This window comes from Ranitomeya imitator, chromosome 7 (assembly GCF_032444005.1).
Source record: "Ranitomeya imitator isolate aRanImi1 chromosome 7, aRanImi1.pri, whole genome shotgun sequence".
NCBI classification, from domain to species: Eukaryota; Metazoa; Chordata; class Amphibia; order Anura; family Dendrobatidae; genus Ranitomeya; species Ranitomeya imitator.
Genome location: NC_091288.1, coordinates 172326578 through 172353693, shown reverse-complemented (window position 1 = coordinate 172353693; position 27116 = coordinate 172326578). Strand labels below are relative to the sequence as shown.

The window sequence follows — 27116 nt, the reverse complement described above, 5'->3', positions numbered from 1 at the left end:
GACCCCGGCACTGTCACCTGCTCCTCGTGCGGCTCCATCTTCGGCACTGACGTTCAGCAGAGGGTGCGCACTGACTACGTCACCGCGCCCTCTGACCTGAGCGTCACTGCCAGAGGACGATGAAGACGGAGTCGCACTTGAACGAGGAGGGGTAATTATCGCGCAGCGCTGCGCTCCCCCTTCCCGTATACTTACCTGCTCCTGGCGCTGTGTCCCTGCTTCTTCCCCAGCACTGCATCTTCTTCCTGTATTGAGCGGTCAGCATTACCGCTCATACATTAATGAATATGCAGCTCCACTTCTATGGGAGGTGGAGCCGCATATTCATTACTGTAATGAGCGGTACCATGTGACCGCTCAGTACAGGAAGAAGCTGCAGTGCTGGAAGAAGCAGGGACGTCCAGGGACCGCGTCGGGAGCAGGTAAGTATAATTACACTGCCCCCGCCCCCCCTCTCCTGCCGACCCCCGGGTATGACTCGAGTACAAGCCGAGAGGGGGACTTTCAGCCAAAAAAAATGGGCTGAAAATCTCGGCTTTTACTCGAGTATATACGGTAAATGACAGAGCAGCCCTATCTAAATTCTACACTTACGTTGTATGAGGTTTTTAAGTCGCTCCCTGGAAGTTTGCTTGTGTTTCTGGTAGTGCCAAATATGTGGTATATATACGTATTTATGAAAAAATAAACTTTTTTTTTTCATTTACATTGATTGCTTCTGCAGTGGTTTTCAGGATCTCTTTTGACTTCTAATAGTCCTAATACATAATGCAGGCAGTGCTTTCATGTATGTATTTTGAATGTTCACAATCATGACATTCTGTCTCTTTACAGGGTTAACGACAATCGGATTTCAATGATTTTTTTGAGGTCCCGGTTTTCTTATTTGCGTGGCTGACAGTTTGAACACGGCAGCCATGGAGGAAGATGTGAAGATAGAAAGTGCCAAAACCGAAGGCGGTTCGGGTCCAAAATTAGACCGAAACATTTCAGTTAGTGAATTTTCCTGCAATTGTTGCTACGATATCTTGGTGAACCCCACCACCCTGAACTGTGGGCACAGCTTCTGCCGACATTGTCTTGCCCTGTGGTGGGTGTCTTCAAAGAAGACTGAGTGTCCTGAATGCCGTGACAAGTGGGAAGGCTTTCCCAAAGTGAACATACTTCTTAGGTAAATGGAGCCAACGGTTCAATGTAATTGTAATATAATTTTTTTTTAAAAATCACGGTGAAATAATTTTATTTGAGGAAATTGGATCATCATCAGACTATGGTGGTAATCCTACTAACTTTTGCATCCATGAGCTGTTAGTAATGGCACATAAGATTGTGCCAATCCAAATAAATAGTTTCAACCCATTTCCTTGAATGCCCGTGGCTCTTAAATATGCATAAGTAGAAGCCAAGTAAAAGATTATATTTATATTTTAAAAGAAGCAAAAACTTTTTTCTATTCATTTTATCCAGCATGGAAAGTTATAAAACTTTCCTAATCTCTTTATTAATGGATCCAGAAAAGACTGTTGTGGAGTACAGATGATGGCAGTGAAAGGATCAGCATATGTGTTGTTTTAAGTGCTGACTTTCACTGCCAGCACCAGTACTCCAAATAAGTAGGTTCCTCAATAGTAGGAATTAGTCCTACAGGTAAGTGTTTCCAGGAGTCCATCATGACAGCACCACCAAGAGGTTGTCCTTCATATCCTTGATAGGGACAGGAACACGGAAGAGGTTAAATATCCTCTCCCCACCTCCACCCTTCAGTGATTTTCCCAAGTACCACACCAGGATGGATGCAACTCTATTTTATTGAAATTCCTTCCTACACATGTTTACATCACATATCAGACAGGAACTCAGGGGAGAGTATATAATGGGTGCTGTCATGATGGACTCCTGGAAACACTATTACCGGTAGGATTAATTCCTACTTTCCAGGATGTCCCTCCTGACAGCACCACCAGGAGAAATACCAAATAACTCCTATTCTAGGGTGGGATCACAGCTTGGAGGACTTTCCTCCCAAATGTAGTTTGTTGGTTTGCTGTAACGTTCAATTTATTATGCCTACAGAATATATTTGATCTAGACCAAGTTGCAGCTCTGCATATTTGGTCCATTGAAGCCCCAGCGCTTTCTGCATATGAGGCCGAGACTGCTCTCAGCAAGTGCGCTTTGAGACTTTCTGGTGGGGTCTCCCTGCCGAGATATAGGCTGCCCTGATAGTTGACTTAATCCATCTAGCTAGAGTAGCTTTGGACGCCTTCTACCCTCTTTTTTCCGGCCATCTGGATGAAGAGATTAGGGTCCACTCTCCAATTATTTGTGATCTCTAGGTAGTGGAGAATTGTCCTTTTAACATCTAAGGTGTGAAGAGAACGCTTCTTCTCATTACTATAATTCTGGCAAAAAGGTAGGTAGAACAATCTCTTGACTTCTATGGAAGTCAGAAAACACCTTGGGGAGAAACCCGGGATCTAGTTTAAGGATGATGCAATCATCCTGGATTTTCAGGTATGGAGCTTTAATGGATAAGGATTGAATCTCGTCTTGCTGAAGTTATCGCTACTAAGAAGAGGGCTTTAAGGGTTACCGCTCTTAAGTCTGCTTGATTTAGTGGTTCATATGGTTCTTTACAGAGTTCATTCAAAACCAGGTTTAGATCCCAGGGAGGTACTGTACTGTGTATCGTAGGCCTAAGCCTTTGGGTGGCCTTAACAAATCTCATTACCCAGGGATCACTAGCTAACTGAAAGTCATAGAAGGAACTGAGGGCTGAAATTTGTACTTTTAACGTACTAGGTCTTAGTCCTTTATCAAAGCCCAACTGGAGAAAATCTAGGATTTTAGGAATATCTGGGCCCTGGGAGACCAACACAGGAGATGTACTTTGTAAACAAAACGTCTTCCATATTTTTCCGTATATTGCAGAAGTCACAGGCTTCCTACTGCTCTGGATAGTGGCAATGACTGGTTCCGAGAGGCCTTTTGACTTTAGGATCTCATTTTTTTCAGGATCCACGCTGTTAACTGTAGCAGTCCCGGGTTTTGATGAACTAGAGGGCCTTGGAACAAAAGGTCCGGTTTTGCTGGTAGATGGATTGGTTCTTCCAAGGACATCCATTTCAGTAGAGGAAAATAGCTCCTTTTGGGCCAGTATGGAACTATTAGGATTACCGATGCCTGGCTCTCCTGGATCTTCCTCAAGATTCTTGGTATTAGAGCCAATGGTGGAAAAGCATACGCTAGATTCATATCCCACTTCTGTCACCTCCTAGATCAAGTTGAGCACCTTCACCCAAAAGGGTTGGAGGCGAGCACATGACCACACCATATGTAGCAGATCAGCGCTTTCCTCACCACACCTGGGACACTGTCACCTCTCAGTCCTGCCTTCCTCATCCATGCCCGGGTCCTATACACCAGGTATAACTGTGACACCCTTTTAGCCTCACTCAGGGAAGCCCTGGATGAAGTATGGACTCCCACTGGGACTCGGACAAGGAGCCCACATCTGCCACCCATTTCTCCTTATTCCTTAACGGATGCTTCAATAAAAAGGTATCCATCAGACCCCTGTACATCAAGTTAATGAACTCTCTCGTACTCCTTCAAGGCCCAATAAGATTCAACAGGCTGTCTGAATGCAGATTCACGCGCGACACCTCCTTTTGACAGTTTAGGGCATCTCAACTGCAGGTCCTGAAAGAATGACTTCTGGGTTAAAGGAAACTCAGTCATAAGTGTGTCGAATGTTTTAATGACATCCCCAACAAACAACTGAGACACGAACAAAATGCCAATGCGCCTCCACTGACCGAACCCCCGCAATCTCTTAAGCTCTGCCAACCTAGGTTCAAACCAAATTGGCATATATCTCTTAATTCCATTACTCCCCTCCATTGCTTAATTTTCTGCCATACTTTCCACATCATAGCTATTGTTGGGATTTTTTGGGGGTTAATTCTGAATCTACCTGCTTCAAGACTAGCCAACAATGGGCCCTTCCCTACCGCGTGTTCAATGATTATTCCCGCTGAAGAGCTTTGTTCTGTCTCTCCCCAACCTACCATGTGCTGGCATTGAGATGCTATATAGTAAATCCATGGATTGGGGACCGCCAGATCACCCTCATCCTTCGCCCTTTGCAAATGTTCCAATTTAATGCGCGCCCGCCCACCCTTCCAGATTACATCCCTAAATAGAGTATTGATCCTATAACATGTACTCTGAGGTAGCCACACTGGAGCATTATGCAACATGTAGAGGGGCTGAGACATAAGTATCATTTTGATCAAATTGGCTCTGCCTGCGACCGACAGAAATAGCTTCTTCCAAGCCCCAATCTTCTGCTGGAACCTCCCAAGCAAAGGAGTCAGATAGTCGCACATAGTCCTCTGTTTTGTCCGAAACCACGATGCCCAGATATTTAAACTCATGTACTACTCTTAAGGGAACCCCAGGGTCAAGAGTCAGAGGAGCCGCCGCGTCCATGAGCAACAACACAGACTTCTCCCAATTAATAGATAATCTGGAAAGAGCCCCAAAATTAGATATACTGTTTATAGCGGCCCCCAGAGACTCCTGTGCAGCTTCCAAGAACAATAATACATCGTCAGAGTACAGGGCTATTTTTTCTTCATAGTTTCCATTCCGAAACCCCTTTACGTCCCTGTCCCTCCGTATTGCCGCCACCAGGGGCTCTATAGCAATTGCAAACAGCAGAGGAGACAAAGGGCACCCCTACCGCGTTCCCCTATATAAAGGGAAATCCCCCGACAAGACTCCATTTACCCTTATCCTGGCTCTTGGAGACTCATACATCAGCTGCACCAACCGTATGAACCTCTCACCAAAACCCATAGCCTTCATGATTGCCCATAAATACCGCCACTCCACACTATCAAACGCCTTAGCGGCGTCTAAAGACACCACAACCCTCCGACCTATAATATCCGCCTTTACCTGCATATTGAGAAACAGTCGTCGAAGATTACACGCTGTGGAACTATTGGGCATAAATCCGGACTGGTCCTGGTGTATTAAGGTTGTTATCACCTTATTAAGACGGTTAGCCAACTACTTCGCCAAGATTTTGATATCTATCGTTAATAATGAGATTGGGCGATAAGAAGCTGGATCCCTCGGATCTTTACCCTGTTTTGGCAAAGAACTTTTTAGATCTAATGTGCTCATTACCAAGCCTTTCTGGATTAGAGGTACTACGGATTTGAGGGACTCCATCTTGAACTGTTTGGAAGTTACCCACTGATTTAGTTTTTTCAGATTTATGATCTTACGATATTCTCCACCTGTTTTTTTTATGGAGAACAGGCTTGAATAGTGTCCCTTGAACCTCTGCGAGTGGGGTACCTGAATAATGGCCTTTATTTGGATAAGTTCCTGAATATCCTTTAGAAGTCTCTGGTGAACTGTCAAGGACTGGGTGTGAGTCAAAAATCTTCTGGGGGGTAACTGGCTGAATTGTATTCTGTACCCCTGCTCTATTGTACTTAAGATCCATGAATTCTGAGTGATCTCCTGCCAGCCCTGTAAGAAGTACTGGAGTCTTCCACCCACTAAGTTGACATCATTGTCTGTTGGCTCTTGGCTTCTGATCCTGAAAGGTACCCCTACCTCTACCCCCTTTCGGGTAGCTCCATCTTCCACCTTTCCCCTTCCCTCTATAATCCTGTCTGGGATGGGAACGAGTCCTACGAAAGGACGGTGTATTTTTCGGCTTCTCCTCCGGAAAGCCTTTCTTGTCTGCTGCTTTTTTCAGGCAGTTCGTCCAATACTGGACCAAATACGTGAAGATCGGAGAAGGGTATTGAACATAGTTTGGTCTTTGATTGCGTATCGCCGAACCATAACCTGAGCCACAGAGCTCTTCTTGCTGCGTTGGACAAGGCGTTGTTCCTTGCTGCGAACCGAACCGCTTCCGCCAAAGCATCAGCCATAAAATCCGTCGCCATCTTCAATAATGGTAAAGACTTTAGGATTTCCTCTCTAGGAGTTTTATTGTTAATTTGGTCTTCTAATTTTTCTACCCACAGAGTCATTGACCTGGCTACTGAGGTAGCTGCGATATTGGCCTTCATGATATCTGATGATGCTTCCCAGGCCTTCTTAAGGAGATCTTCTGATCTTTTGTCCATAGGGTCTTTGAGACTAGACAAATCTTCAAACGGTATGGCGGTCTTTTTTGAGACCTTGGCGACTGGTATAGCCACTATAGGCACAGATTTCCATACTTTGGTCTCGTCGGTATCAAAAATCTTTTGGGACTATTAGCTTCTTCCCGTCGTCCTCCCATTCTTCCAGGATCATTTCTGTTATATTGTGATACACTGGGAACACCCTGTTTCTGCAAGCTCTAAGCCCGCCAAACATCTCATCTTGGACCGTAAGGGGTTCTATGGCTTCTTCCACCTTCATGGTGTTTAACAGCCTGCAGGAGTATATCCGTATTTTCAGAAGAGAACAGATACCTTTTTCTCTCTTCTGGGAGCATGGCTGAAGAACATTCGCCTTCCACGGAATCAGATATAGAGTAAGTTGAGAGCTCGCCCTCTTCTGAGCTAAGATCTTGCTCCCACCTGGGTTTTTTAGGATGGGGAGATTTATCCGGCATCAGGAATGATACCGTGGACTGTACCTCCTCTCTGATCATAGTTTTAGTACTGTCTAGAAAGGAGGTCTGCTCCTCTTTAAGCAGTCCCGACATACAGCCGTCGCACAATTTCTTACGAGTGTCCTTTTGGAAGTCTGTTAGAGCATAGTGGACATCTATTTGTCTTGCGTCTAGTAACTGCTTCTGGACGCTTGGGCGCTTCTTTATCCTACAATGAGATATAAGAAGGCCCTATAGCTTGTGTGTGACTAGCGCTATGAAAACCCCACTATGTATAACACATGTTCTGGGGCGAGGACTGGGCGTCTGGACGATTAGCACCTTCCATGTTTCCTAGGTTAAGTGTGCTGTCAGGTGTTTGTGGTTAAATAGTCTGCCTCACCTGGCTTCAAACCATCTGACCCGTCCTCCTTCCGAGCTCAGCTGCTGGTGATCCTCCTGATGACCTCCGGCGGGCCTGCGCACGTCCCTGGTGGAACTCACGCTGATTCGTGGATGAGAATTCCCCTCCGGGGCCCACTACAGCAGCCCCACAAGGCCGCACTCTTCGGCGTCCCCGACGGCAGCAACAAGTCCCGGCCGGAACCCCGTCACCGGAAGTCGACGCCGTCGTTCCCGATGACGCGGCGCGCCTGGAGTCGGATCACCGCCGGCGTGTGGCCGGGTATACAGCTGTCGGCGCAGAGCCCTCTGGAGAGGGATGCGCCGTAGATGGGAGCACACAGCTCAACCCGCGCTGAGGGACCTCCCTTGGTGTCAGCGCGTTCTGTGGAGTCTGCTGTAGAAGCAAGCCCCCCGCTGCTCAGAGTCCTCTGGAGAGGGATCAAGCTGCCCTGGGAGCACCGCTCGACCGGCTGTTAGAAATCTTCGGCACGGTAAGCCGCACCTAACTCCTCTGCGTCTGTCCCTGATAGGGACAGGAAAAACACTGAAGGGTGGAGGTGGGGAGAGGCTATTTAACCTCTTCTGTGTTCTTGTCGCTATCAAGGATACGAAGGACAACCTCCTGGTGGTGCTGTCAGGAGGGACATCCTGGAAAAAGATGTTTGCAAAGTGACTGCAGACTTGTAGCTTGAAGCTAGACAACCCGTTTAAGGCTGGACATATATCTTGAAAGTAGGTTTTGTTCTGAATTGCAGTAGGGTTTTTTTTTTTTTACTTTGTTTTAACTAGTGATGAGCGAATATACTCATTACTCGAGATTTCCAGAGCACGCTCGGGTGACCTCCGAGTATTTTTTAGTGCTCGGAGATTTAGTTTTCATCGCCGCAGCTGAATGATTTACATCTGTTAGCCAGCATAAGTACATGTGGGGATTCCCTAACAACCAGGCAACCCCCACATGTACTTATGCTGGCTATCAGATGTAAATCATTCAGCTTTGGTGATGAAAACTAAATCTCCGAGCACTAAAAAATACTTGGAGGACACCCGAGCGTGCTCTGGAAATCTCGAGTAATGAGTATATTCACTCATCATTAGTTTTACAATATAATTAGATTATGAAATGAGTACTGTTACGAAGTTTCTGTCTTCCTGTAACAACCTTTTCTCTATCGCCTTTCATTGGGGGACACAGGAACCATGGGTGTATGCTGCTGCCACTAGGAGGCTGACACTATGCAAATAAAAAGTTAGCTCCTCCTCTGCAGTGTACACCCCACCGACAGGAAGTAGGATCTTCAGTTTAGCTTAGTGTCAGTAGGAGGTGGACACGGGTCTTTCATTAGACCCTTATCTACCTCAATGTGCGTCGTTTCCTTCAGGTTTTTCCGGAGGGATACAGGGTGAACAGTCACACCTGTAGTCCCACTATGCGGACTATGAGTACGGCGTGTACTGCCACCCCGTATCCTCATAGATTCCTCTCCAGGACCAAGATCCTAGCACACAAGCGTGCTCAGAAATCCGGTCCTGGCTCCGTCCCCCACCCACTCGCCCACCAGAGCCTGTCGGTCGGAGGAGACGAGGACGTCCATCAGCTCCGTGGACGTCTCATTCCTTCCAGGTTAGTACCGGCGGGGGATCTTTAGGTGAGTATTTTCCCGCCCCACCCTGTGGCTTCCCTGGATCCCAGAGGAAAAAAAAAAAAAAAAAAAAAAAAATCCTATTTAGGGGGGTTTTCTGATGCGAATCGCATCTCTTTTCAGCCGCGCCACTTCCGTGGATGCGGCCTCCCTGTTCCGGCGCGGCTGCCTTTACGGACCACCGCGCCGCTTCTTGTCCAGGCACGCTATCTGCGTGGCCTTGCTCAGGGGGGGGACATTTCCACCTCGGGTCCTGCAGGCTTCCCAGCCCCAGCTTCAGCGCGGTGGCTTCGGCCCTCAGTGGCTCCCCTGCTCCGGCCGCTGTTTGCGGCCGTTCATTTCTTTTCTGCGTGGTGGCTTTGCCAGCCGTCGCATCGCTCTGGCCGCTGTATGCGGCCGTTCTTTTCAGCGCGGCGGCTTCCCAGCCGCCACATCGCTTCGGCCCTCTCTGGCTTCCCTGCTCCGGCCGCTGTATGCGGCCGTTCATTTCTATTCAGCGCGGCGGCTTTGCCGGCCGCCGCATCGCTTCGGGCCCCCTGCAGCTGCGTCCCTCTGGCCGCTTACAGTGCCGCTCATCCTCCCTCAGCGCGGCGGCTTGCCAGACCGCCACACCGCTTGGGACCTGCGGCTGCGCTGCTCCCGCCGCTGTAGGCGGCCGCTCACCATCGCCTTCTGCGGCGCACGGTTCTCCGCTGCGGCCCTTCCATGCCGGTCACCGATCGCTAATTTAGGCCCCGGCTTCTGCCTGGGCCTACTTCCGGTGCCGGACTCCGCCCCCCTTCCTTGTTCGTCGGGCGGGCTTTTCTCCCGCCCGACAATTTCACTGAGAACCGCCTTTTCTCCTCCCACCGGCGCCATCTTGGGACTCCTGAACCACGAGTCCCCTCCTCCGGAACAAGAGAGTGAGATAGTACAGTGGTAAGGTGTGCAGGCTTGCAAACAGAGAGCTGTGAGTTCGAACCCCAGCAATGAAAGTTAATTTTAAGCAACGCAGATCGATCAAGATTACGGCAGCAGGCCTTACCACCCTCCTGCCTAAGGGTCTATTTCTCGCCGGAGGTCCATACCATCTAGCCGGACAGCTTCCTCCGGATTTCGTCTGCCGTAAGTAGCTCTGCACCGCAGACTGACACTCCGCTATGTCTGTCCTGCAGCAACCCGATTGTTCCCACCGCCCAGGATCCCCCAGCCGATCCGCCCCAGAGTGATACCCATCCCAGGCTGGGCCTCCTCTCTGTCTCAATCGGTGGCCAATTTAACAGGGGTGTCTCAAACCCTGGTTTCCGTGCTGGATCGGTTACCCCTGCAGACCCCCGCAGTAGCCACCGGGTCGCAGGAAGCTCCGTCCAAGCCTTCCAAGGCTAGCTGCAAAAGGTCCAGACAGGAACGCCGGTCTGAGTCCTCTTCTCGCTCCATCTCGCCACTCGGTCCTCCTCTGCGGTCGGCGTCCTCCCGATCCTCATCCGCTGAGTCAGGCGAGGCTTCTCTGATGCGCCTTCGGAGGATAATTTGGGGCCGGATTCGAACCAAATCGCTAACATGAGGGATATGGTTCAAAGCCTCATTGGAGCGACCAATCAGACCTGTGGCATCGAAGATTCCTCTACGAAACCCGCAGATCAGGCGGTTTCGTTTAGACGGTCTAAACTACCTCCCAAGGTATTTGCTCCTCATCCTGAATTCGAGGAGCTTCTGGCCAGAGAGAGCGAATTCGACCAGACGTTCTCAAAGAGACAAGCAAGACGCTCATATCTCTTTCCTCCGGATCTCATTGCCAACCGGAATGAGAGGCGTTAGAGAACGACCTCTCCCCCTGTGGATCCGTCGGCCGCTAGACTTGCCGCCAACACAGTCCTTACGCTGTCCGGTGGGCGGCTCTGAAAGATTCCATCGATAGGATCATGGAATCCTTCGTGAAGTCGGCCTTCGAAACTGCTGCATCATCCCAATGCCCGGCTTTGGCTTCCTCATGGGTTTCGAAGTCTGTATCTGAGGGGCTAAACAACTCCGTTGGGGCATTCAAGCTGGAGCTCCGTCAGGCCGGCTGGCGGAACTTGCCACCCAGATTACTCATGCCGGGGAATAATTTGTTCCCGGGACGTCGCGTCTTCTGCCGCACGGGCGCCCAGTAATGTCGTTGCCAGCTGTCGCACTGTTTGACTCAAGAGTCATCGAAGAAGTCCCTCACTAGCCTGCCTTTTCAAGGTTCACGTCCTTTCGGTTCCAAGCTGGACCAAATTATTAAGGACGCCACTGGGGGCACCAGTCCCCTTCTCCAGACCTCACCTACTTCCCCTTAGGCGGCTACTTTGGTCTTTTCGACCTTTCTCGTAGTTTGATTCTTCTTCGCAACTGCAGAGGCCACAGGCATGTTAAGAGAAGAAGGTTTTCTTCGGCTCACTCTTCCCTGGCGTGCCCGCTACTCCTAAGGTGGATTCTCCAGGTCCAGGACTGGAAGTTCCACCTAGGCATGACCCACGACTAGACCCCAGCCCGTTTCTCAGACTGGGCAACCGTCTCCTGTTCCTCAGGGACGTCTGGGTCTCCTCAGCAGAGGTCGCATGGGCCAGGGCACCTGTTCCCTCTAGACACAAAATCTTCTTTTCACGGTCCTGGGATCGTTTTCTTCAAATCCCAACCTACGAGAGACCCCGCTCTAGTCCCGGGTTTTCTTTACTGCCATTGTTTCCCTCCTTAAATCCGGAGTAATCGTTCCCGTCCCAGAACAGGAACGGTTCACAGGCTTCTCTTCGAATCCTTTTGTACTGACAGAGAACGACAAGGGTCGTCCCAGTCCGGATCTCAATTTGCTGAACAAGAAGTTTCGTCGGAGACACTTCGGGACGATATCCCCTCGTTCAGTAATCGCTTCCATGGAGGCTCAGGAATTTCGGTTTCAGGCACCCGAAAGTCTATCCATCTTTCCCGACATTCTAACTGTTGCGGGTGGCTCGTCAACAGGAAGAAGTTCCGTCTTGTTCAGCGCCTCGTATCTCCGGGCATGTTCTTCGACACTTGTCGGACCAGAGTCTTCCTTCCCGAAGACAAGATATCCCTCCTTTGTCAGGAAGTTCACTTGCTCCAGGGTTCTCGGCTCCCCTCCTTTCCGATGGGCCTTAAAGGCCCTAAGGAGGTTGGTTGCAACATCGGAAGCAATTTTCCCTTCGCCCGTTTCATTCAAGACTTCTTCAGCAGGCTATTCTATCACAGGGGACAGGTCTGTCTTCTCCCTGTATCGTCCGATCCGGTTTTCTCCCGGGTCAAATGGTTCCTCGACTGGTGGCCGAGGTCACTTCTCTTATCCCAGAGTAGATCCTTCTCAGCATATCCTTCCTTCCAGTTCCCTGGCAGGTGGTGACGACGGGCGCCAGCCCGCTCGGCGGAGGCGCGGGGCTTTGTCTCCTGTTCTTTCAGGGTTGTTGGTCGGCGCAGGAGTCCTCTTTGCCGATCAATGTTCTCGAGTTCCGGATCATCTTTCCGTCTTGCCTTCACTGGGTAAGGATTCTCAGCAGCCTGCCAATTCGAACCCAGACAGACAATGACACAGCAGTGGCATACGTCTACCACCAGGGGTGTACTCGGCGTTCTCTGGCCTCGGCCGAGATTCCAGGATCCTCCTTTGGACAGAGGCAACGGTCCTGGTGAGCTCCGCAGTGCATGTCCCCGGCGTGGACATTTAGGCCGCCGACTTCCTCGGCTTCGAAGGCCTCGCGGCAGGGGAATGGTACTTCAGGAGGTTTCCCGTCGGATTGCTCTTCGATGGGGGACTCCAGAGGTGGACCTCATGGCGTCCCGATTGAACAGGAGGTCCCTCGGGTCGGCCCAGGGTCCCGTGATCCTCTCACAGTGGTGTTGACATTTTGGCCATTCCTTGGTCGCAGTTCCTGCTCCCCTATCGGTTCCCACCCCTTCCCTTGCTTTCCAAACTGTCGAAAAAGATCAAGGCGGGATGGGTGCCGGTCATTCTGATCGTCCCGGATTGACCCTGGAGGTCTTGGTTTGCAGACATCGTCTATCTTCTCGCGGACACCCCTGGTGCCTTCCAAACGGACCCCGATCTGCTGTCTCAGGGTCCGATCTGCCACCCGAATTATCGGTCGCTCAGTTTAACGGCGTGGATGTGGACTCCACTGTTTTTAAGAGTGTACGGCCTTTCGGCCCGGATGAGTCACACTATAATCCAGGCTAGGAAGCCTTCGTCTTCTTCCAGGATCTACTATTGTACCTGGAAGGCTTACTTTGCTGATGCGAGTCCAACCGCTTTTCACCTATGTCCCTTTTCCCTGCCTTCCATTTGGTTTTCCTTCAGGCAGGACTGGATTCGGGCTTCGCTCTCAGTTCTCAAAAGGGCCAGGTTCCTGCGCTCTTCTTCCCTTTAAGAAGACTTATCTCCTCAGCCACAGGTTAAGACTTTCCTTCAAGGAGTAGTCCACGCTGTCCCTCCGTTCAGGGCCTCTGTGGATTCATGGGATTTAAAGGTTGTGTTGGTTGTTCTTAGGGGTTCTCCCCTTTGAGCCTCTCAGGGAGTTTTCCCTGTCAGTTCTATCTCGGAAGGTGGTTTTTCTCAGGTCCATCTCTTCGATCCGCCGCGTTTTTGAGTTGACGGCCATTTCCTGCCGTCCTCCTTTCTTGATTTTTCCACCAGGATAAGGTGGTCCCAGGCCTCCGCCTTCCTTCCTTTCTCGAGGTGGTTTTCATCTTTCCACCTCAACGAGGACTTCGTTCTACCTTCCTTTTGTCCAGCTCCGACTCATCCTCTGGAGCGATCGTTGAACAGGCTGGACCTCGTCAGGGCAGTGAGGATCTCCCTGGCTAGCACGGCCGCTTTCCGAAAGATGGATTCTCTTTTCGCCATCCCTGATGGCGTGCGTAGAGGCCTGCCGGCTTCCAAGGCGACGATTGCTCGCTCGATCAGAATGGCAATTTTGGAAGCTTACCGGGTCAAGCACAGGGGGCCCCCTCCTGAGATGAAGGCTCACTCTACCCGGGCAGTCGGCGCTTCCAGTGCGGTACGTCACAGGGCTTTCGCCGACGGCTTTGCAAAGCGGCAACCTGGTCTTCCATCCACACGTTTCGCCGAACTACGGCGGACTCCCGCCTGGGCAGAAGGATCCTGCAGGCGGCAGTGGTGAGTCCTCTGGCCTGATGGAAGTCTGTTTTTTCCCACCCCAGGGACTGCTTTGGGACGTCCCATGGTTCCTGTGTCCCCCAATGAAAGGCGATAGAGAAAACAGGATTTTTGGTTGCTTACCGTAAAATCTGTTTCTCGGAGCCTTCATTGGGGGACACAGCACCCTCCCAAGTTGAACAGCTCTGTTTACTGTCTACGTTTGAGTTCTTTGAACACTCTGAGTGTTTGAAGCTGTTAATCTGTGAAGCGCCATGGATTTTGTTGGCGCTATATAAAGTTTATTATTATTATATTATCCTTCTCTTTTACACGTTGCTTCTCCTACTGCTTTCTCACTAACTGAAGATCCTACTTCCTGTCGGTGGGGTGTACACTGCAGAGGAGGAGCTAACTTTTTATTTGCATAGTGTCAGCCTCCTAGTGGCAGCAGCATACACCCATGGTTCCTGTGTCCCCCAATGAAGGCTCCGAGAAACAGATTTTACGGTAAGCAACCAAAAATCCTGTTTTCACTGACCTCTTATTTTTCAGGGATGTCATTGAAAAATTATTTCCTGATACAATAAAAGAAAAATATGAGGACATTGAGCAGAGTACTGAAATTGCCAGGGCCCTACAGGCCTTCAATAAGTATGGGAATGACCAGAATCAATCGTCTTCCAGGCAAGGGCGGGCTAACCGACAGAGAGGTGGAGGTGGCTTCTTCTCAGGGGTGCTGACTGCATTAACCGGAGTTGCAGTAAGTGACCCTCTAACGTAATCTTTTGTAGTATACCTCATTTCTAAGCTATGCACATGGTATATAGATCAGTTTTTTTTAAATTTTTGATCTCCTGGCATTCATCTGATCAATCGCATTTGTACAAAGCAGGCAACCATTGTCAACCCAACCTTAAATGGTGGACTAAACACATATCGTAAGGGCACATACACACAACGTCTTAGTCAGGCCCATTGAAATGAACAAACTTAGTGTCAGCCTTCTAGCCGCAGCAGCATAACACCCATGGTTCTGTGCCCCCAATGAGTGGCTCAGAGAAAAGGATTTTACGGTGAGTACACAAAAAATCCCTATTTTAAAAACTTTTTTTTAAACTAGAAACTGCCTTAACCCCTTCATGACCTTGGGATTTTCCGTTTTTCCGTGTTCGTTTTTTGCTCCCCTTCTTCCCAGAGCCATAACTTTTTTTATTTTTTCGTCAATATGGCCATGTGAGGGCTTATTTTTTGCGAAACAAGTTGTACTTTTGAACGACATCATGGGTTTTAGCATGTCGTGTACTAGAAAATGGGGAAAAAATTCCTAGTGCGGTGAAATTGCAAAAAAGTGCAATCCCACACTTGTTTTTTGATTGGCTTTTTTACTATCTTCACTAAATGCTAAAACTGACCTGCCATTATGATTCCACAGGTCATTACGAGTTCATAGACACCAAACATGGCTAGGTTATCTTTTATCTAAGTGGTGAAAAAAAATCCCAAAATTTGGTAAAAAAAAAAAAAATTGTGCCATTTTCCGATACCCGTAGCGTCTCCATTTTTCATGATCTGGGGTCGGGTCAGGGCTTATTTTTGGCATGCTGAGCTGGCGTTTTTATTGATAGCATTTTGGTGCAGATACGTTCTTTTGATCGCCCATTATTGCATTTTAATGCAATGTCGTGGCGACAAAAAAAACGTAATTCTGGCGTTTTTGAATTTTTTTCTCGCCACGCCGTTTAGCGATCAGGTTAATCCTTTTTTTTATTGATCGGGCGATTCTGATCGTGGCGATACCAAATATGTGTAGGTTTGATTTTTTTTTTTTTTTTTTTTTTTTTTTTGAATGGGGCGAAAGGGGAATGATTTAAATTTTTTTTTTTTTTTTCTTTTTTAACTTTTTTTTTCTTTTTTTACTTTTGCCATGCTTCAATATCCTCCATGGGAGGCTAGAAGCTGGCACAACGTGATCGGCTCTGCTACATAGCAGAGTTCATCAGATCGCTGCTATGCAGCAGAAATGTAGGTGTGCTGTGAGCGCCGACCACAGAGTGGCGCTCACAGCAGGCCGGCATCAGTAACCATAGAGGCCTCAAGGACCTCTATGGTTACAATGCAGAAGCATCGCTGACCCCCGATCATTTGACGGGGGTCGGCGATGTGCTAATTTCCGGCCACCCGGCCGGAAGCACCGGTTTAATGCCGCTGTCGGCGTTTGACAGCTGCATTTAACTAGTTAATAGCGGCAGGTGAATCGTGATGTCACCCGCCGCTATTACGGGCACATGTCAGCTGTTCAAAACAGCTGACATGTCCCGGCTTTGATGCGGGCTCAGTGCCGGAGCCCTGCATCAAAGCGCGGTATCTGACCTCGGACGTACTATCCCGTCCGAGGTCAGAAAGAGGTTAACCCGATCGCCTCTACTGCATACAGGCGATGATCAGAATGCCTGTATGTAGCAGAATTGCTCACTTGCTATGAGCGTCGACCTCCATCGACCGCTAGAGCCCACATCAAAGGGAGGGTGTCCGACATCGGCGTATTATTATGTCCGATGTCAGAAAGGGGTTAAAAGACTTATCAAACTTATCACTTACAGTAAACAAAACTAGCAATGACAGACTGGTACAGAGGGGAGAGAACCCTGCCCTTGCGGGCTTACATTCTACAGGATTGTGGGGAAAGAGACAGTAGTGCCAGCAAAGAGTTTTATAAATGCGGTGGTGATACGATAATTAGTGAGTGAGTGGTTGAGTGGACCTTGTCTTCCCCAGACAGCTCATCCCACTAATCTTGTCATCACGCCCCCACCCCCACCCCGTGCACCTGAGTATCACAATTTGCACAAGTGGCGTCACTGGCAACTCTTTTCAGATCTTGCCTCTGAGTATGCAGTCATCGCTGATCTGATCAAGCCCAGGAAGGCAGCGACACAGCCAGTCGTGAAATTTGCAGAGCGGGTATTAATGGCTACCTGGTCCTACGTCACCGCTGCTTCCCTGGGCACGCGCAGTGCACCAATGTAGTGTACACCAAGCTTACTGTGCATAGTCAGGAATGTAGAGATTTACAAAGACCGTTTCCATTAAATTCATGTATTTTGGACTATAAAAAATATTTTTTTGCAATTTTTGGTTTCAATAAAAACTTTGCATTTATAGGGTTTACTCTGTCGCCTCGTTGGCGGACACAGGACCATGGGTGTTGTGCTGCTGTCAACTAGGAGGCGACACTATGCATAATCTGAAAAAGATTAACCAAGGCTCCTCCTCTGCAGTTTACACCCCTGGACGGCGTTAGCCTTCTCCAGTTTTTGCTTAGTGTCGCATAGGAGGCACACCTAAAATTGTTTACTCCGTTTTATTTTTTTCCAACGGATTACAGATAAAGAAAAGTGGGTCTCCTGTGAGACTCCCAGCATGGCTCCTTCCTTGGCCCCCTATTACGGTTGAAGTCGAGATGGCTATTCTCCATGTCGCTCCTTCCCCAGTCACTCGGATGCTGGTTCGAAGTCGAGATCCCCCTCCTTCACCAATTCCTTTTGGTTTCTGGGTTGAGGTCGAGGCGAGGATAAAGCCCCCCTGATGGTGAAAGCAGCACCCTCCCTAATCCCCCTTTGGGGGCATTAGGTTGAGATGCCTCAGGTAGGGGCTATACAGGCAGCACTCTGCATCTCCCAGCATGGGCCAGCACACTGCAGCTGCATCCAGGGACCCCAGCCCAGCTGCGGGCTCCTGTCGGGGTCGGGGGGGAGTGCAGGCAGGCATGGCACAATAGAGAAAGAGGGCTCCCTGCCCCCCTGTCTCTGCTGCTGCACCAGCTCTATACTGCCTCAGGGGGACCCCTCACAGGGCCCCCCCTTCCGCTTATAGCCCCACCGCTATCCTGTCTTTAAATCCGGAGGGTTCCGGTTCAGATCCGACCCCCCCCCCCCTCCCCGACTTTTAGCGCCTGCCTGGAGCCTTTCTGGGCATCATGGCATCTAATTTAGGCCGCGGCTTCGGCCTAGCTGAAGCCGCCGCCTCCTCTCCGCCCCACAGCCCGCCCCCGGATGACAAATGACACTACAGTGTCATAGAGGGGGCGGATCGAGACAGAAAGGGCGTGATTTTACACAGCTTTGCCGCCTTTTTCAGCTCTCCGCCCTTTTCTCCCCCTTCCTCTTCTTCTCGGCGGCCATTTCTGCTGCAGGGATTAACCCCGCACCTCCCGGTCAGCAGGACCAGGCCAGCCAGTCTCAGGAGGGCACAGGACTGTGGATCTTCGGCGCTGGACCTAGGAGCAAACTGGTGGGGTACGATCACAGCTGGGTTTTTTTACTCGGCTGTGAATCCATATTCCCTATAAGGCTCCCCTATAGGTTCCTCTGCATAGCCACCCCTAAGGGTCCTCTGCATGGCCAGCCCTTCTGCACTCTGTGCACTATGCCTGGCTCAAGGTCCAAGAGAACCAGGCAGGACTGCTATTAGCATTCTGCACAGCCTGCAGGACCGCTCTCCCCAGTGGCAGCCCGCACTGCCATGACTGCATCCAGACTACTGTGTCAGAGCCCCAAGAAGCCCCTGCCAATGTTTCGGTGTCTAATGCCACGCCGGAATGGGTCACTCACCGGTCGCAATCTATGACGCAGTCTATAGATAACCAAACCTCCACATTGCTTCAGGCTCTGCAGAGTCATGCCTTGGCTATGACCGTTACCCAGCAAAGGGAGAGCTTGACTCAGGAACAGGATGACCCTGGCACATCCACGTCTAAGTCAGGACGCAAGCGGACCCATAGGTCACGTTCATCTGCGTCATCGTAACGGTCATCCCCTTCTAGGGAGAGACAGCGTAGTTCCAGGTCATCTAGACCGTCCCCCTCCAGGGGCAGACAATGCAGATCTCCGCAATCCCCGACCAGAGAAGGCTTCCTCCCCAGCTCACCCAGCAGAGGACGCCTCAGTGATACACAGGATTCAGAAGGCATCTGTGACTCCGACTCAGACAAGGAAACAGAGGGGTCCCTAATCACAATCCCCCCTAGCAATACAGCGCTAGTTGAGTACATAATCTCTTCCATCCATCGGGTTTTGGACATTTCTGATCCGCCACCAGAGGCCCCAGAACACAAGATTTCCTTTGAAGGAGCTCTGAAGCCGCCTAAGGTTTTCTCTAACCACCCACAGTTTAAGGTGATCCTTAAAAAGCAGCTCTCACAGCCTGAGAAAAAATTAGCTAATGGCAAATATCTGGAGGCAAGGTACCCTTTCCCACAGAAGGACACCAAGGAATGGACAGATCCACCCGAAGTGGACCCCCCAATCTCAAGAAACTATCAGCACAGACCCTCCTTTCACAGTCAGATAGCTCCGCCCTCAGGGATGCAGCAGATCGGCAGGTAGAACGCATGGCTCGTTCAATTTTCGAGGCGGCAGGGGCCTCACTGGCTCCCGCGTTCGCTTCAGTATGGGCTGCCAAGGCCATCCTGGCTTGGGCCAAAAACATTTACAAGCTGGCCTCCAAGCATCTTCTCCTGAGCTGTCGGACCAAGCGGTTCAAATAGCAGTTGTAGCAGATTACATGCTTCATGCAGCTCTGGATTCAGCAAGGGGCGTAGCGGAGATGGCCTCAAACGCCATCATGATTCGGCGTATCCTCTGGCTGTGGGAATGGAAAGCAGACGCAGCCTTAAAGAAGTCCCTCACGCACCTCCCGTGTCTCAGTGGGCGACTTTTCAGTGAAAAGTTGGACACAATGATATCCAACGCCACCGGGGGTAAGAGTACCTGTCTCCCTCAACTGAAATCGAAAAGCACTTACTAGAAGCATAACCAAACCCGATTCCGATCCTTTCGGAATTCTTCAGGCTGGTCCGTCTCGCGTCCAGCTCAAAATCGTAACCGTTCCCACGCAGGGACAACTCACGGTCGACGCAAAGGTCGGACAAGACCTGGCAGTCAAAAGCAGGCCAGTCAAAGCCCAAAGGAGGAAAACCTCAGACTTTCTTCTCATGACTCACGGACTCCAGAAGACATCCTACCCGTAGGCGGCCGACTTTGCTCTTTCAGCAAGTCTGGATGCCTATTACAGAAGACAGGTGGGTCCGGGTACTAGTGTCTTCCGGATACAAGATAGTTCACCTCCAACCCACCGGACCGATTCTTCCTCTCTGTTCCCCCAAAACCGCCAGCCAAGGCTCGTGCCTTCCACCAAGTCGTTTCCTCGCTTCTTCAAGCAGGAGTCATAGTACCGGTCCCCACGGCCGAGCGCTTCCGAGGGTTCTACTCCAATCTATTTGTATTCCCCAAGAAATGAGGCAGCGTATGGCCCATACTGGACCTAAAACAACTCAACAAATATGTACGGGTTCGTCACTTCTGCATGGAGTCCCTTCAGGCTATCATTGTGTCCATGGAGAAAGGAGAATATCTCGCCTTCATAGACATACAAGACGCATACCTGCATATACCGATTGCACCTGCTCATCAGAGTTTTCTCAGGTTCGCAATCGACCAGGACCACTACCAGTTCGTGGCTCTCCCGTTCGGACTCGCCACGGCTCCCAGAGTGTTCATCAAAGTCATGGCAGCCACCATGGACGTCCTGCACTCCAGAGGCATAGTAGTCGTTCCATACCTGGACGATCTACTCATCAAGGCTCCCACCTTCAAGGACTGCGAGCTCAGCGTCTCAATCACAATCGACACGTGAGTCGCATGGGCTGGTTAGTCAACCTACAAAAGTCACCAACCCCGAGTCAGTCTCTGACCTTCCTGGGAATGCTACTCAACACCTCCAGGGGTCTAGTGCTCCTTCCCAAGGACAAGGCACTGGCTCTCCGCCTAGGAGTTCGCACCCTCCTCCGCAAACCCCCTCGATCTCTCCTGTTTGCCATGAGTCCTCGGCAGGATGGGGGCAGCAATAGAAGCGGTCCCATTTGCCCAGTTTCACCTCAGGCCTCTCCAACTAGCCATCCTCAAGTCCTGGGACAAGAACCCTTTCTCTCTCGACAGGGAGTTCCGGTCCCTGCACTGGTGGCTCAAGCCAACCTCGCTAGCAAAAGGGAAATCCTTTCTCACAGGTCAATGGAAGGTTCTGACCACTGATGCGAGCCTGACGGGTTGGGGTGCAGTGCACCTACACCACAGGGCAAGTGGTCCCCAGCGGAAGCGACCATGTCAATCAACATCCTGGAAACTTGTGCCATCCTCCTGGCATTGAGGGCCTTCCATCACTTACTGGCAGCCTCTCACATCACAATACAGTCAGACAATGCCACGGCTGTGGCATCTGTGAATCACCCAGGGGGACCCGCAGTACCCAGGCGATGCGAGAAGTGTCACACATCCTCCACTGGGCGGAGGACACATGGTCGGTTCTCTCGGCGGTCCACATTCCGCGTGTGGACAACTGGGAAGCAGACTTCATTCAGCCGACAAGGAATAGACTTGGGAGAGTGGTCTCTCCATCCCGAATTTTTTTCGCCAGATCTGCCATCGCTGGGGGACCCCGGATGAGGACCTAATGGCATCCCACTTCAATGCCAAGGTCTCCAACTTCATGGCCAGAGCACACGATCCGCGGTCGCTCAGAGCAGACGCTCTGTTACAGGACTGGACCCAGTTCCGGCTTTTGTACATTTTTCCACCTCTTCCCCTGATATCAAGAGTGGTGAGAAAGATCAAGCAAGAGGGAGTTCCAACCATCCTAATTGCATCGGACTGGCCCAGACGTACATTGTACGCCAACATCGTACAACTTACAGCAGACGCCTCCTGGCGCCTCTCCGACCGCCTGGATCTTCTATCACAAGGCCCGTTCTACCACCAGAACTCAGGGGCCCTCAATTTGACAGTGTGGCCCTTGAAACCTGGGTTCTAGCCCAGGCAGGGCTCTCGCCGGACGTCATTAATACCATGATCAGGTCACGGAAGCCAGCTTCTGCCTAGGTTTATTACCGTACCTGGAAAGCTTTCTTTACCTGGTGCGAATCTCGTGGCCAGACCCCATTCCCTTATTCCCTCCCCAAACTACTTGGTTTTCTCCAATCGGGTCTGGAGGCCAGGCTGTCCCTGGGCTCGCTTAAGAGCCAGGTGTCAGCCCTCTCAGTGCTTTTTCAAAGGCGCATTGCTACCAAGCCGCAAGTAAGGACTTTTTCCTCAGGGGGTTTCCCGATTGGTTCCTCCCTACAGACGACCACTAGAAACGTGGGACCTCAACCTGGTCCTGACAGCATTGCAGGAACCACCCTTCGAACCCCTAAGGAGGCCCCGCTCCGCCTTCTCTCCCAGTAGGTGGTTTTCCCTGGTGGCAATTGCCTCGCTACGCAGGGTGTCTGAACTGACAGCACTCTCCTGCAGACAGCCCTTCCTGGCTTTTCACCAGGACAAGGTAGTTCTCCGTACGGTCCCATCCTTCCTTCCGAAGGTTGTGTCCAACTTCCACCTCAATGAGGAAATTTCTCGGCCTTCCCTTTGTTTGGTCCTGGTTCATAGAGTGGAGAAGGCTCTGCATACGCTTGACCTTGTCAGCGCATTGCGTATATACGGTATGTGTCTAGGACTGCGTCCTTCCGGGGGTGTGATTCTCTTTTCCTTCTTCCGGGAGGCGGCCGCAAGGGTCTGCCAGCTTCCAAAGCTACCCTTGCCAGGTGGATCAAATCGACCATACAAGAGGCCTACGGCCTTAAGAATTCTCCTCTTCCAGCCGGTATTACGGCACACTCTACACAGGCGGTAGGGGCTTCCTGGGCCATTCGGCACCAGGCTTTGGCACAAGTGTGTAAGGCAGCCACTTGGACTAGCCTACACACGTTTACTAAACACTACAGGGTTCATACCCAGTCCTCAGCGGACGCGAGCCTGGGTAGATGTGCTCTGCAGGCGACGGTGCCCCAAGTATAGGGGCCTGTCTGTACAATATTCGTCCATTGCTTCCCACCCAGGGACTGCTTTGGGACGTCCCATGTATTGATACATGAGAAAGAGTTGGGGACCGAGGTTTTTCCCTTCATATGTTCACTGGTAACGTTTTTTACTCTGACGTATTACGGTTTGTTAACTTTTAACGTTTTGTATTCATCAATAAAGAATTTACATTTATTCCATGTTTGGCTCCTTGTTCTCCGGGTGTCATATGATATTTTTGGAGCGGATCTAGTTTGTCTGGGTGCCCATTAAATAAATGTTTTTTGGGTTTCTTTTCCCAGACCGTTGTCATGTTGGTGGGATTATGTATATTATAGTTGCCTTCTTATAGGCATGGTTATGTTATTCATGTTACGTTCCTCCTACTGCTTTTGCACTAAGCTGGAGAAGGCTGTCCAGGGGTGTATACTGCAGAGGAGGAGCCACAGTTAATCTTTTTCAGATTATGCATAGTGTCGCCTCCTAGTGGACAGCAGCATAACACCCATGGTCCTGTGCCCCCCAATTAGAGGCTAAGAAAAAGAGTATGGTCTGTGCTCAGAAATCTGCTGGAAAAAGCTTAGCAAAAGACAGAGGGACAAAAAGCGTCAAACTCTCCTGAGAGAAGGAGCTCATTGATTAATTTAGATTCCTCATTCTACAGTTTGCAATACACAGTGCAACCCAGAGTCTGTAGAAGTCAAGCAATGCAACATTTATAATGAAACCCAATAGCAAAAATGATTTTCAGCCGACAATACATGCATTTAAGTAAAATAGAAAATTGTCCTCCTAGGTGGACAAACACTTTTGATAATTATGGTAGTTGCCTAAATCCCTGCGCGCCCCAGATTTTATCTTTTAACACTGTACATCTTGTGTCATTCTGTATATTCAAGATCACAGCAATTATTGTGTGAATCACAACCAAGTAGATGTTGGGTATCCCCTGTGTTCTCATGATATGGTTTGTCTTTGTGCCGCAGGTGGTATTACTGGTGTATCATTGGAGCAGTCGGGAATCTGAACATGACCTCTTGGTCCACAAACCGGTGTCTAAATGGACTCCTGAAGAAGTAGTCCTCTGGCTTGAACAGTTGGGTCCTTGGGCCTCCCATTACAAAGAGAGCTTTTTACTAGGAAGAGTTAATGGAAGGTGAGAATACTGGTGTCGCTCTATTGTTGGAAATGAATGCGGTATATTCACTAGGAACATGGCAGGTAATTACCAGTCTCACTGCTGCTGAGTAACTGCTTACCTGACATGTTACATATGGTGTGGAAACAGAAACGTAAAATAACATGCTGTACATGGCATGAGGTTTGTTTTTTTTTTGGTTCTCAGTCCCTAAAGGGTTGATCCAAAACAGTGATTTTCATTCTAAATACCGATCGATTTAATTCCATAATCGAATCTATTTTCTAATATTTAATTAAAAAGTCCCTACCATTCCCTCACTACACTATCTATCTTTATTTTTATTTATTTTTATTTTTACTGCTTCATTTGAGAATTCCAGTGCATGAAGAGATACTTGAAGAATCATCATGAGACATCCTGAGACAAAGCGTCATAAGTGACGCCTGTTTCAGAGGCTAGGCTAGTCCCTGCTCCTTCTAAGCATGCATCGATTGTCAGTTCTGACGGATGCTCAGTACATTGTTGTCACTGTTCGATGTGCACAATGACAGTGCGCTCGTTCTCCCGCTCTGATTAGAAGTTAGGAGCCACTAAGAGAGCGCACTGTCAGTAGGCGTTGTAAGAGGATTATTTGGCTTGCAGAAACTAGCGGTGCCCCCACAAGTTTTTTACAGACACATGCCCACCCATTGTATTAAATTGTGTTGTGTCCGTGTGACAAACTCGCAGACATGTCAGTTTTTTTACACCCCCCACAGACAAAATGCATGTGGCACACAGATGACATCCGTGTGTCATTAGCGTGACACGCACCACCGCCTGAGAAGCCGTACAGTTTGAGCTGTTCCCAGGCACCGGGTGCTGAATACTGCCCTAATCATTGTCGCCTGCTCACCCTGAGATCAGCACGACCAGGTGACAATGATGGGAGTTGTATTCAGCACACGTTGTGTGCATCATATGTAAGTTAAAGAATGAAGGGGAAAAAAATGGCGTGGGCTCCCACGTAATTTTAATAACCAGCAGAGGGAAAGCCCACTAATCTGGTTAAGGGGACAATATCCCAAAAGGTTCCCAGGCTATTTGCTTAACTTTTACTGGTTAATTTACGAAAGGTTAAGAAAAAAAAATGTTGTAGGCCACCCTTATAAATTCTAACCAGCAAAGGCCATACAGACAGCTGTGGGTTGATATTAATAGCCTGGGAAGGGGCCAGCGATATTGTCCCCTTCCCAGGCAACCAACATCACCTCTCAGCTTCCCCAGAAATGGCTCATCCATAAGATGCACCAGATCTGGAGCTTAGTGTTTTAGTTGTCTTTTGGATCAATATCCTATTGGATGACCCATGTCCTGCGACCTCAGATCAAGCTTTCTGACACTGGACAACACATTTCTCTCCAGAATGCCATGATGCATGTGTGATAGCTTTTGTAATCACTACTAACACTACTACTAACAGATCTTTCTATAAAACAGGCTCCTGCTGACACTGGCGGAGGAGGAATTCTCTAAAGAGCCGTACAGTATACAAAGCAACAGTCACCGGAAAGCCATTATCATGGAGCTGGAGAGAGTTAAAACATTGGGGGTGAAGCCACCCCAGAATTTGTGGGAATATAAGGTATAGAACGTTCTTATCTATTATATTGTATTGGTACAAGTAAAGATTAGGCACGTGTTCTTTTCCTGTATTGGCACCAGACATGGTCACTGCCGCTCTGCAGCAACTGCATTACAGCTTCAGGAGACCTCCTGTCATATCTGTCAACCTCACTGTATGTCGGTGAAACATGTCAAGATAATGTTATCAGGGAACGTCCATGTCCCAAGATCATTAGTATGAAGGTGCCGCAGTCCTCAGGCCTCCTCCACCTGTTTTCTGTCTGCCATTAACTTTTATTTTCTCCTAAGTGTGTTCTGTCTATCAAAGAACTACATATCCATGCTCAACGAGTTATCACTTGGGTCCACAGGATAAGGACCCTAACCAGTAATCTTTTCATAGAACCATGCATTGTCGTTCTGTTATTCCTGCTGAAAATATATATGTAAACTAGGACTTACCGTTTACCTTGTGAAAGAAGAGTGTCCCCACAATCTGGCATCATCACCTGTCTGGCGTGTGTACCTACACAGTCTGGTACCATCACCGGTCTGGCGCTTATCCCTATACAGTCTGGTACCCTCACCGCTATGGCGCGTATTCCTACACAGTCTGGTACCATCACCGGTCTGGTACCATCGCCAGTCTGGCGCTTATCCCTATACAGTGTGGTACGATCACCGGTCTGGCGCGTGTGTCTACACAGTCTGGTACCATCGCCGGTCTGGCGCGTATCCCTACACAGTCTGGTATCATCACAGGTCTGGTACCATCGCCGGTCTGGCGCGTATTCCTACACAGTCTGGTATCATCACCGGTCTGGCGCGTATTCCTACACAGTCTGGTATCATCACCGGTCTGGCCGCGTGTCTCTACACAGTCTGGTACCATCACCGGTCTGGCACGTGTCTCTACACAGTCTGGTACCATCGCCAGTCTGGCGCTTGTCCCTGCAGTCTGATACATGCACTGGTCTGGCATGTGTCCTTACGCATTCTAGTAGACTCAGCCGTTAGTACCTGTAGCCTCAGCTCTGATTACATTGTGTAGGGACACACCCCATGTAATAACTCCCACTTGTCAACGTATTTATAAATTTCTAGGTGGAAGAACATGTGGTCGATGCAATGCAGGGGGCTAAGGAAAGGTGCTACAGCATTATATAGGGGCATGCAAACATTTACTAAAACAAAGTTGTCAGAAAAGCTGACAAGTCCTATTGAAAAATTGTGGTGCTGCCTGAAGCCTCACAACTGTGTAGTAAGCCTTAAGGTACCGTCACACATAACGATATCGTTAACGATATTGTTGCTTTTTGTGACGTAGCAACGATATCGTTAAGGAAATCTTTGTGTGACAGCGACCAACGATCAGGCCCCTGCTGGGAGATCGTTGGTTGCTGAGGAAAGTCCAGAACTTGATTTCGTCACTGGATCTCCCGCTGACATCGCTGAATCGGCGTGTGTGACGCTGATTCAGCGATGTCTTCACTGGTAACCAGGGTAAACATCGGGTTACTAAGCGCTAGGCCGCGCTTAGTAACCCGATGTTTACCCTTGTTACCAGCGTAAACGTTAAAAAAACAAACACTACATACTTACCTTCAGCTGTCTGTCCCCGGCGCTCTGCTTCTCTGCACTCCTCCTGCATCCTGTGTCAGCGTCAGCCAGCCGGAAAGCAGAGCGGTGACGTCACCGCTCTGCTTTACGG

General features: G+C 49.7%; 1 protein-coding gene across 12 annotated transcripts in view; it reads left to right on the top strand.

Moving 5' to 3' along the window:
• The window catches only part of BFAR (bifunctional apoptosis regulator), a 48410-nt gene that overhangs the window by 4549 nt on the left and 16745 nt on the right, over positions 1 to 27116 (top strand). For all 12 annotated transcript variants that reach the window (XM_069734071.1, XM_069734065.1, XM_069734063.1 and 9 more), the window contains 4 exons: positions 835 to 1171; positions 14324 to 14531; positions 23646 to 23815; positions 25280 to 25424. In XM_069734071.1, coding sequence (XP_069590172.1) covers positions 918 to 1171; positions 14324 to 14531; positions 23646 to 23815; positions 25280 to 25424 — 777 coding nt within the window. In that variant the 5' untranslated portion in view covers positions 835 to 917. The remainder of the gene's footprint in view (positions 1 to 834; positions 1172 to 14323; positions 14532 to 23645; positions 23816 to 25279; positions 25425 to 27116) is intronic.